The 11602-nt window shown below is 45.7% G+C and overlaps 1 protein-coding gene across 1 annotated transcript in view; it reads left to right on the forward strand.

Annotated features, from left to right (window-relative positions):
• Window positions 1-11106, forward strand: part of KBTBD11 (kelch repeat and BTB domain containing 11) — a 51084-nt gene extending 39978 nt beyond the window's left edge. Inside the window, exon 2 of the mRNA XM_045286721.1 lies at window positions 3057-11106. Within this exon, the coding sequence (XP_045142656.1) occupies window positions 3891-6038 (2148 nt within the window). The 5' untranslated portion in view covers window positions 3057-3890 and the 3' untranslated portion in view covers window positions 6039-11106. The remainder of the gene's footprint in view (window positions 1-3056) is intronic.
• The last annotated feature ends 496 nt before the right edge of the window (window positions 11107-11602 follow it).

The following is an 11602-nucleotide window of genomic DNA, read 5'->3' on the forward strand; positions in this document are numbered from 1 at the left end:
CACACCCTAGCCCCAAAGTCTATTTTTGGTATTCCCCAGGGACTTCATTGCTTTGCTCCCCATGCTGCTCTGTTGCACACCCTTAGCATTTCACTCTGGTGTGGTGGGGTCAGATCAGGCACAATTCCTGCACTGTGCCTCCAATGATGTCCCTTGAAGCACTATGGGTCAGTGAGGGACGTCGTGTCTTGTGGTGAGGCTGGCTTTATGATCTTCTCTGTGCATTGGCTGCTCTGAGCAGGAATACGGTCCTCGGAAGTTGGTGGGCCAGGGATGTTTTCTTAATATACAATTACTCTTTTATATAAATCTCTTTCTTATACACATATGAGTGTCTATGAATTTGTTTCTCTAGTCAGCCCAGACTCACACAGGTACCATTGTTGCTGTGAGCTGCCATCAAGTTGCTTCTAACTCAGTAGTAACCCTAAGCGCAACTGAAGGAAACATGGCCTGTCCTCCACCATCTTCACAGTTGTTGCTGGTTAATTTCATTGTTGCAGCCACTGTGTCAGTCCAACATATTGAGTGTCTTCTCTTTTGCCAACCCTCTATTTTACCAAGCATGATGTCCTTTCCCAGGGACTCCTAACTCCTAATAACATTAGATACTAGGCAATAGTATTAGGTATAACTCAAAAACTCAAACTTCCTGCTATCGAGTCTATTCTGACTCACAGTGGCCCTATAGGATGGAGTACCCATGGATGCCTCTGTGGGTTTCTGGGGCCCTGGTGGCATATTGGTTATGTATTGGGCTGCTAACCAAAAAATGTCAGCAGTTCAAAACCACCAGTCACTCTGCAGGAGAAAGATGAGGCTTTCTACTTCTGTAAAGAGTTACAGTGTAAGAAACCCACGGGAGCAGTTCTACTCTGTTCTATGGGATTGCAGTGAATGGGAATCTACTCAATGGCAGTGAGTCAAAATCATTCCCTGAGTAGAAGCCTCATCTTTCTTCTGCAGAGCTGCTTGTGGTTTTGAACTGCTGACATTGTGGTTAGCAGCCCAACTGAGAACCTACGATGTCACCAGGGTGTAAGATCTGAAGAGTGACACTGAAGGAAAAGACAATCAAGTATCAGTTATCTGCTTCACTTGAGAGGTGATTACACCTTTCTATGTAACCAAAAAACCAAACTTGATGTCATGGAGTCAATTCTGGCTCATAGAGACCCATAGAGTATAGCTGCCCTGTGGGCTTAGGAGGCAACACATCTTTACAGGAGTAGACAACCTGACCTGTTTCCCATGGAGCAGCTGGTAGTTTTGAACCACTGACCTTTTGGTTAAGAGCTCAATGTATAACCACTATATAGCCGGCACTAAGTTGTAGTTTATGTTTTTCTTTTTGTAGTCTCTTCTTTAATAAGCTAAATTGTAATCAAGATGTACCCTTGTGATCACTCCGTAGACCTTGAAGTCCCCTTTCAGTGAATTAGGGAGTCTCAATGATGGTTTGGCCAAGGTGGGAAATAGTTTATAATTGATCTGCAAGTGCCCCATTTATCTTCCACGTAGCTCAGTCTTTTTGCTACCACCTTTCTTTTGTTGCATTTAGGCTATTTGGAGAATTGCTTCTCTAAAGCTTTTAGGCAAGAAATCCCAATAATGATTAGTTTAAACAGATTTAAGAGTTGGAGCCCAGACTCAATATATGCTATTGGAGGAAGCCAATTTCAGAGAAGTTCTTTCAGCAAGTGTCTCTACAGATTTGTTGTCATTAAATTTAAAATAAATAGTTGGAAAAGAATAAATGAAAACTTTACATGATAATAAGATTATACAGTCTAGCCAATTTTTCTCACTAAAGGGAGTTCTTAATTATAATATATATAATCATCCTGTAATTAATTATGTATAATATATATAAGGTTTTCAAAATTTTATGGAGAATTAGAATTAAAAAATGAAAATTTCCCACAAGCTTCCTGAAGCCCCTCACGAGTGCATGCAGACGCAGTGATCTGAGTAAATGATTATGCAGAAACCGTTTTTTCATTCAACAGTTTGTACATTGTTTTGTGACATTACTTGCAGTCTCCACAACACATAGCTTTCTTCCCACTTCCTCTGTGTGTTTCCATTTGCATTTATCCTTCTTTCCTAATTCTTTCTGCCTCCTGAGCTCAGTGGCCAATGGTGCTCTTTTGGCATCCGATGGTTGATTATTCTAAGGAGTGCAACTCCCTCCCTGGTGGTATTGTTCAACTTATAGGTTTGTCTATCATTAGCTGAAAGCCGACCCACAGGGGTAAATTCACTTCCTGGCTCAAAGGTGCTTAAGGCCCATAGTCACTGGGGTTCAACTAGTGTCCATCTGATCAGTAAACCCAATCTTTCAAAAATTATTTTGAGCTTTGTTCCACATTTTTCTCCCACTCTATCTAGAACCACCTAGTATGATCTATGAGATGTGGACACCGAGTTCTCAAGAGTGGTCTCAAGAGTCACTGGAGCTGGGCTTCTCGCGATGATTTAGTCCTATGGATGAATTCTTTCCATATGCCTTTGATTTTCCTAACGCAACCTTGCTCTTAACAGGGGGAGACCTGTGTTGTTCACTGTTAGGGCTCAAATTCCTACTCACTGAAGTAGGATGCAGAACACTGTCTTGTGGACTATATCAGTTGACCGTGGTGTTCCTTGAGATTCTGGTTATATACATTTTATTAGACTGAACAATATGAAACTTGATATTTAATGTCTTTTGACCTATGAAAACTAGCAATTTAACATGGTCCAATCTGCTATATTTAAGACCTTTATTTTCGGTAATGCCAATTGCCTGAATTGGGTTCTTCATATTTATTAAAAAGCAACAAGAACAGGAGGAATATTGAGAGGTCATCATTTTTTATATACCTCAAAGATTTTGTATATTCTAATTATCAGATTATCCAGGGGTGAAGAATCATAATCTCTTTTCCTACTAAATCTGAATTCTGTGGCCTGAAAGTTGTGGAGGGGAAATATGAGAGGCTTCACAGACACAAAACAATCTCATTGAAAAGCGCAAATTCAAACATTTTCTTTTTTTCCCCTCCTGTAAACAGGAACAAGAAGAGTATGGTGCAACGATATGGAAACACCTGATATCCCAACAAAGGAAGCTGCAAAGGCATGCTCGTGATGATAAATGAGGACGACCAGTCAAAGTATTTTTTCAGACACCCACATGGCAAGTGAATTATGGATTGCTGCTTCTCTGCCCAGATGACACGCCTGGATAAAACCAGGATTCTTCAGCTGACCTTTCATAAACTGTAATCACTAAGAGAGTCACAAAATGAAAACCCACTGTGGTGATTCAACAACAACAACAAAAGAACGGAGCTAAAACTCAAGATTCTAAAGTTTCATTTTCAGTCTGTCTCAGATTTGCTGGCTTTATAGACAGCAGAAACGTCATGGAATGAAGTGTGAATGAGCCCGGTTTGTTGGATATACCTTGATAACGCAAATTTGAAGCGAGTGAACTGTAAGCAAAATCCCTGCTGTAGCTCTAGGACTTTCCTGTACATTTAATTAAACCATTGCCACATTGACATCGAGGCTAATTCATGAAGACCTTCACAGCAGATAGATAGCCATAAAACGTTAACGTTTATGAAGGTTCAAAAGTTCAGTACAGAGTACACCCCGAGTTTGACACACCCCTCTTCACAGGAAAGGAGTGTGGCAAGGGCAAAAGGGGACCTGCCTGTGAGCAAAAAGGAAAAAAAAAAGGTGTGGAAACAGAAGTGAAATATGGTCACGTGCCAGGAAAAAACGTGTGTAGCCAGAAACTAGAGTAACAATTAACCTTGAACAGCCCAAACCAGGGTGCTTATGTTCTACTGCTGAATGGGAAAGGGGGTGGGGGGCGGCAGCTAAGAAAACCCCCTGCCATGGAGAACCCTGTGGCTCCCTGCGTCCTTTACTCCGGTGACCCCGTCAGTGGGTCAAAGCCAGGGGGTGGCTTTGCTAATGGGATGTGCAGAGAAGCCGGGGGCCCAGGAGACGCTCTGGCCACTTCTGGAGAAGGGAGCCTACGGCAGCCTGACACGGACGAGGAGGACCAGAGGGCGGGTGTCAACGGGAAAGAGGGCACCGAGTCCCTGGCGCAGACGCCCTGCAGTTTCAGCTCTTCCCTGTGTTTCAGCTCCGGGGAGGACTCTCCACCGCAGTCTTGTGCAACCCCAGCTTCCGCTGCGGAGGACGCGGCCACCTCCCCACCTTTGTCGCTGCGCGGAAGCCGGGTGGTAAAGAGTCAGTGGGAAGTCTACAGCTCCGCTGCCGCGTCGGAGGAGCCCGCGCAGGAGGAGGCGGTGCCGAGGCAGCCGGGGGAGAGCTTCCCGCCGCCGCAGCCTCCGCCCGTCCCTCGCTGCGTCCAGCCCGGAGAGCAGCCCGGGGCCGCGCCGCCGCGGGGCCGCGCCGGGGCGGGGGACGAGGGGGACGGGGCCGGCGGGCCGGCGGCGGAGCCCGACCTGGTGATCGAGGTGGCCGGCCGCCGCATCCGGGCGCACAAAGCCGTGCTGGCCGCCCAGAGCGACTACTTTCGGGCGCGCTTGTCGCGAGAGATCCTGCGCATCAAGGGGGTGAGCTACGCGGCGCTGCGGGTGCTGGTGGACTATCTGTACACGGGGCGCATGGGCGACGTGCGGCAGGACAACGTCGCCGAGGTGGTGGCCGGGGCGCGCTTCCTGCAGATGCCCTGCGCCGTGCAGTGCGCCATGGACGCCATGAGGACGCAGATCACCCTGGCCAACTGCTACCAGGTGCTGAGCCTGGCCAAACAGCAGCGGCTTGCCGAGCTCCGGGAGGCCGCTTACCGCTTCATGAGCGACCACTACCTGGAGGTGCTGCGCGAGCCGGCCGTCTACGGCCGCCTGACGGGCGCCGAGAGAGACCTCGTCCTGCAGAGGCGGCTGCAGGGCGGCCGCGGCTGCCTCCTGGCGGCCGAGGTCAACGACGTCTTCGAGCGCGTGGGGAGCCGGCCGCAGAGCCGCGAGAGCAGCCGGCCCCAGAGCCCCTCGGCCGTGGCCGTGGCCGCCGCCGCCCCCGCGCAGTCTCCCGGGGAGCCGCCGTCCACGCCGCCGCCAGCCGCCCGAGCCCTCTCCGAGGACGAGGACGGCCACAGCGATTCTGTCATCTACTACTACCAGGAAGCCGATCGGGAGTGGCGGGTCCTGACCCGGCTGCCCGAGGGCGCCAACGCCAAGGGCTGTGCCATGTGCGTGCTCTACAACTACCTCTTCCTGGCGGGGGGCATCCTGCAGGAGGGGCCCGAGGGGCGCGCCCGCCTCTCCGACAAAGTGTTCTGCTACAACCCGGTGACTGACAGCTGGAGCACCGTGCGACCCCTGGGCCAAGCGCGCTCGCAGCTGAAGCTGCTGGCCCTAGACGGCTACCTGTACGCCGTGGGCGGCGAGTGCCTGTTCAGCGTGGAGCGCTACGACCCGCGCAGCGACCGCTGGACTGCCGTGGCCCCACTGCCCAAGGGCGCCTTCGCCGTGGCCCACGAAGCCACCACCTGCAACGGGGAGATTTACGTGTCTGGAGGGTCGCTCTTCTACAGGCTGCTCAAGTACGACCCCCGGCGCGACGAGTGGCAGGAGTGCCCTTGCAATAGTAGCCGCAAGCGGTCAGCCGACATGGTGGCCCTCAAGGGCTTCATCTACCGCTTCGACCTTTGCGGGGGACGCGGCGATCTCCAGGCTGTAGCTGGCACGAGTGGAGGGGTCAACGTCTTTCGGTACCACTGCCTGGCCAAGCAGTGGAGTCAGTGTGCTTCGAACCTGCGGCCTCCTGGTGGACTCTCAGGCCAACAGCCCTTCCGCTGTGCGGCCCTAAACGGCACTATCTACTGCGTGAACCGTGCGGGTACCTGGCGCTTCGTCCTCTCCCAGGAGGTTGAGCCTGGTGAGGACGGGGGCCAGAGAGGCAACTTCGAGCCAGAGTTGCTCAAAGCCCCCTTTGACGCTCGAGGGGTGCTTTTCCCGTTTGTGCTAACCTTGCCTGACAAGCCGGACAAAGGAGAGCAGGGGACTGTGTAAGGAGCGCAGAGGTCTATTAAGACTATGGACACCAACAACCCTCCTGGGCTGAGATCCCAAAAGGGGAGAAAGGGAGGGGGTGGGTTGGGCTCCTGGCAATGCTGGGTCTCTTAAACGCCTAACTTTTTAAGTTTGCCCTTGGGCTTTGAAGACATTTTTTGCAGTACCGTTAAAAAGTTGGCTTCCCTATTCTGCATCTCCCTTTGCTTCACTTTACTGAATGGGGCCGATGACACAAGATAGAGGATGTGTTCAAATTAGAGAACCTTCCAAGCAAGACAAGATTCCTAAGGGAGAAGGCAATGTAATAATAATAATTATTTTTTTAAAAGCTCCAGTACAGTGTGGGGGGTCAAGAATGCACCCTGTATGGGTTCTGAAGAGTATTGTTGCTTACCAAAGGGACCCTCACCCTGGTGGTGGTGCAGTGGTTAAAGCATTTGCCAACATAAAGTTCTGCAACCCACCAGCCTCTTGGCCCAAAAGGTATGGTAGGAAAAATTTACAGCTTTGGAAACCACCCCAGTGGGGGCAGTTGTGCCCTATCGTTTCAGAATCGACTCCACCGCAATGGGGTTTACACTGATTTAGAATCTCCTGTGCACACGTGGGGATTACGGAAATAGGACTCAAGTGTGCCCAAAAGAGCTGTTAGAACCCCTGAAAGAAGGTCACACCCCTTTTCTCTTTTTTGGCTTGAGGTTTAAAATTATAACTGTTAAGTAAAGCTCCTAAGGCCTTTTTAACTTAAGCTAAACATTTCTGCCACTGCTGTTTACGTTTTGGTTGGGCCAACTCCACAGGAGCAGTGTAATAAACCTGAAAGGTCAAACCTCATCACTAATAGGATTCCTTGTCTTATAAGCTTTGCAAGTTTTTCCTGTCAGATATGATGCCTTAGATGCAGGCGCACACAGCACACTTCAAGAACAGTTTCATCTCACCCATTAACTGAGATGGTAGTAATGTTTAAGTTAAAAGAGGGGAATGATGGTGATGATTTACTATTATTTGGATTTTAAGTGCTTGGTGAGTAAACAGTATAGAAAAGCTTCTCTCCAGCAGAAAAACATTCCTGACAGGAGTGATTGCTTATTTTAAAAGGACCCTTTGGTAGCCTCCTGAACTAATTAACTTATCATAATGGGCTGAAATCTTCCTCAAAACAAAAAGGGTAAAATTGTGTCTTTGACAGTTCTAAAATTAAATGTGCAGCAAACTTCTCAATCCATTTTTGAGCCTACCACTTAGGGTTTTAAATATGTATTATGTAATTCTAATGAATATTTTCCAAGCAACATTCTGAAAATGTGGCAGAATTGTTAGGTCTCTCTCGGGGGAGAAATATATCTCGGTCTTTGGCTTCAAGTGAGAAAGAATGAACGCTGAAGCCTGGTTTGTGATCCAAGTGAGTTTTATAAAGGTTAGAAGCAGCTTTGGGTTTTACAGTACAATGGAACACAGCCAGACAGAGTCGGAGGCATGGTTGTGGGGGACCTCGACCCAGTCTTGCTGGGCTCTGCAGCCTGGCCACGCTGAACCGTGTGTGGGAGCCCCTGCTAGAGAGGGCCAGAGTGAAAACTTCGGGCTTTTTCCCATCGTAGTTCCGCCCCTACTCCCCCATCCTTTGGGAGGCGGAGTGGTCCAGCGTACTGGTTAACCCCATTGGCTGAATTAAGCCCACCTGGCTGGATGGGGTCCCACCCGAGTTTACCGGCTTCCAGTCTCAGAGACCTGAATGTGTGCATGCCCTCCAGCCTTCAGCAGCTTCTGATTTCCTGTAATGGGGGAGGGAGGCTTTGGCATGTAGAGGACAACCCTTAATTCTGCCTCTAGCTACCTAACAATGGACAGAATGACAGTGGATATAGTAGCATAAAGGAAGTTGCATACTTTAATGTGATTTCATACACAAGCTAAATTAACACAAAACTCATTATTTTGCCAGTTTTAAGTTTAAAAAACAAGTTCCTTGATAATAGTTTTATTTGTTACAGTATTTTACTTTGCATATATGTGCTGAGAGGACTTGCTATATATATATTAAGTATGAATATGTGCTCACAAACAAACAAATTGATTTGGATTCTGAATCTAATACCTTTTCTTATATTAGGAAATACACATTTAAAGCTACTGGAACATAATTGGATAAAGTCCTGCATACTTTCATAATTTGCTAGTTAATCCAGTGATTGGAGTGGTCATCTTTGTAGAAATCAGTGGGTAATTTGGAAATAGATTATGCTTTTTGAGACTTCGTGCTTATGAAAGGATCAGCTTGAATCTTATGCATGCCCCAAAGGAATGGAAATTATGATTTCAGTTAGAGTGTATTTGGTGATTTATATGCTTGCTAAGGATTGCTCAAGATCTAAGAGAGGCTATCATGGCAATTTGGTTAGTAATCTTAGGAAAAACAGACTTCACATTGCCTGAATATATTGGCCTTTTTAAGGGTATACTGGAGAAATTATACTAGATAAAAACACTTATAGCAAAGGGAAAAATAACACCCTTTTAAGAAATGTGCATTTCATTCTATAGTACCCTTTTCTCTAGAACTTTATTATTTACGGTAAAATATTCATATGAAAGAGAACCAGGCTAATATTTTCTTACTTTAAATACCAGATTTATAAAGCACCATTCACTGTGATTTTACTTAAGACTTGGCTCTATAATTGAAAAATAAAAATTTTACTGTTTAAAAGTAAAATGATAAAATTGACTTCTAAAGTAAAATCACTCATCAGAGGATATTAGAAGTGTCTTTCCATGTCAGATATGGGTAACTTCAACATGCACAGTTGAAGTTTTGTGTATTGTTTTATCATTTCAGTCAATGAAAGCATAACATTACTTCCTGTGGGAATTGGCAGCAGAATCCCAGGGTTTTCTTCTTATCTTCTCAAAACAAAGGATACCAGGAAACCTTAAGGATAACCGAGCAGAATTAGTGTCAGTCATTAGTGATGTCTAGCCAACCAATTTTGAAAACATTTAGATATTATATACTATGGGCATTTCCAAGTTGTAAGGTCATCTTAAGCCAAGTGCCCGGAGGAGCTGATATGCCCTGAGGACCAGCTTATTTTGATTGGGGGCAGAGAGGGAGGCTTCATAAGGATTCAGTAGGTGCCACAAATGATTCCGAACTCACCTACTAGCTGAAAGGCTGTCAGGTTTATATTTGGCCAGGGGCACTTAAGCCAATAGCCCTGGTGATCTTCGTCTGCAGGTCACTGTCTTGTAAACGCTCCGAGCACAATTCAACTGTGCACTCACAGTGCCAGTGAATGGTTTTGACAGCAGTTAACAACATTCTTGGGTGTGGAGCCCTAAGGGTGTGTGCTGAAAGGAGTTCAAAATCCTTACTCTTCCTGATCTTAGATCTGGAGGACTGCTGAGTGGGATTTGCCTGACCTTGCTGAGACTTAACTTTGGAGGTCGTACTCAGAGTAGGATTCCCTCATATAAAATGTGGTGTTCTAATTCTGCCCGACACTATTTTTCAACACAGTTCCTACTGCTGCCAACAAATTTCCTGATCATCAATCAGCTAAAAGAGTTAAAAGGGTATCTGATTCATGATATTCATCCAAAATTCTCATACAGTAAAGTAAGTCATGCATACTGACATTTCCAAATACTTGAAAGAACAGTTGTATTTGGAGGGGAAGGTGGTATACGTACATGAAAACTTGAGTTGTTTGGTTAGTTGGCAACCACTGACTTGTGTGGTTAAGCAAGATCCCTTTGGCACTCAAAGGAGCTAGTTTTAAGACTTCTTTTTTTTCTCTGTTTGCTCTTTGTCTTGAAAACCACTCCCAACTACTAACTTTGACTGTTGGCAGCTCTAAGGAGTTTGGACTTAAGAGTTTAGTGGTTGGTTTTCTGTGTCTAGATTGACACCTGCTTCTTTTCCTTTAAGAAAATGAATGCTTTAGAAATGTTCACTGGCTTTAGTTATGCTTGCAGATACTTACATAGGAAATGAATCATCTGCTCTATTTCTGTTAACTCCTGATATCAGTTTAGCAATTCTGGCAGCAATCATGTATGCTGTTGGTATTTTATGTAACTTCCTGTAAAATATTTTTACACTGAATGTTTTTTCAAGGTCCTTTTGCCTTTTCGTAAAGTCAAGGTAGATTGAGGACAAATCGACTTTAACATCTGATTAAGGTAATGTAAACAAAAGTGCTCTTGTGTTCTGTCTTACTTTAGACGCTTTCCTAGTTTACAGTTTGATTTTTGGTTTAAAAAATATCAATTTCCTTATTTCTCCCTTTCCTCTGCAATCTCCCTATTCTGAGGGGATAATGATAGGAACAAACCAGGGAAATGCACTCACATTTCAGACGTGTCAGAGTTTATGTCAGAAGCCACATTCTCCTCTGCCTTCCCGATCCTCCTCTGCTCCTCCATCCTCAGATGCAACCAAATCGAAACTATTTGGAGAAGGTGGAAGCAGCTAAGTGGTCAGCGCAATCCCTCAAAGGCTATTTCCATAGTACGTGCATTGCATTGGGTATAAGAAGTCATCTAGATACGATTTAAAATAAACAGGAGGAAGTACATAGACTATATGCAAATACACCGCATTATAGAGAAAGTGATTTGGATATCTGAGGATTTTAGTCTCGTCAGGGGACCTGGAACCAGTCCCTAAGAATACTGGGGTTGGCTGTATTGACCCTTTTCCCCTCCGTCTCCAGGAATAAGCCCAGACCATGTGGCATTCAGCATCCTTGCACAGGAACTAACATTGGGCAAGTGCTTTGTACATGCTTCACATGCTGGATTTAAGTTCAATTGAAAAAAAAAAAAAAAGATGTGATATAATATGAGGTCAAATCAAAGCTTTTCAATACTCTGAGTAGTACTCAAATGTTGTCATATAGTTGAGCCAATGTATACCCGTTTAAGGCACACTTCAGGTCAGCTGGTGTTTTCTGTGAGGTTAATGTATTAACACTTCAGTTTTATAATCCTAAGCATAAATCCTGTAAAACCCTTTTACGTATGTCAACTATGCTGAGATGAAATAAATATGTGCAAAATACCAGTGCTCCTCAAATCCTTGCAACATTTGTTTTTCCTGTTCTCTCTTCATAGCGGAAACCAGAGTGTTCTCCAACCCTGGGAAGTTCCTTCATGGGAAATGCGTTGGCCTGGGGGTCAGGAGAATCTAATTCTGCCGATGTCACCTGGGATCATTCCTGACATCCTGGCCAGCTCAGAATGTCTGAGATTAAGAGTGTCAGTAACTATCAAAATGTGTTACTAAAATTCTGTTTATGAGAGGAAATAAATTCTTGTTGTTCTTCTTTTTCCTCTAGCCTGTCAGAGGATACAGATTGATAGTTGATGACCAGTGCTTTAATTTTCACTGTGGCTGCTCTGGGTCCAGAGAAGACTGTCACGCAGAATCTTTCCTTTCTTCCTGGACCAAGCTTAGAGAAACCAATGCGACTCTAGGTGAATACATCAAAACACATTGACTGGGCCTTGTTCTTCCTTTGCACTTTCATGAGTAACGTTTTAAAATTCGAAAGTAC

Source organism: Echinops telfairi, unplaced genomic scaffold (assembly GCF_000313985.2).
Source record: "Echinops telfairi isolate 266 unplaced genomic scaffold, ASM31398v2 ScPeMD7_9;HRSCAF=40, whole genome shotgun sequence".
NCBI classification, from domain to species: domain Eukaryota; kingdom Metazoa; phylum Chordata; class Mammalia; order Afrosoricida; family Tenrecidae; genus Echinops; species Echinops telfairi.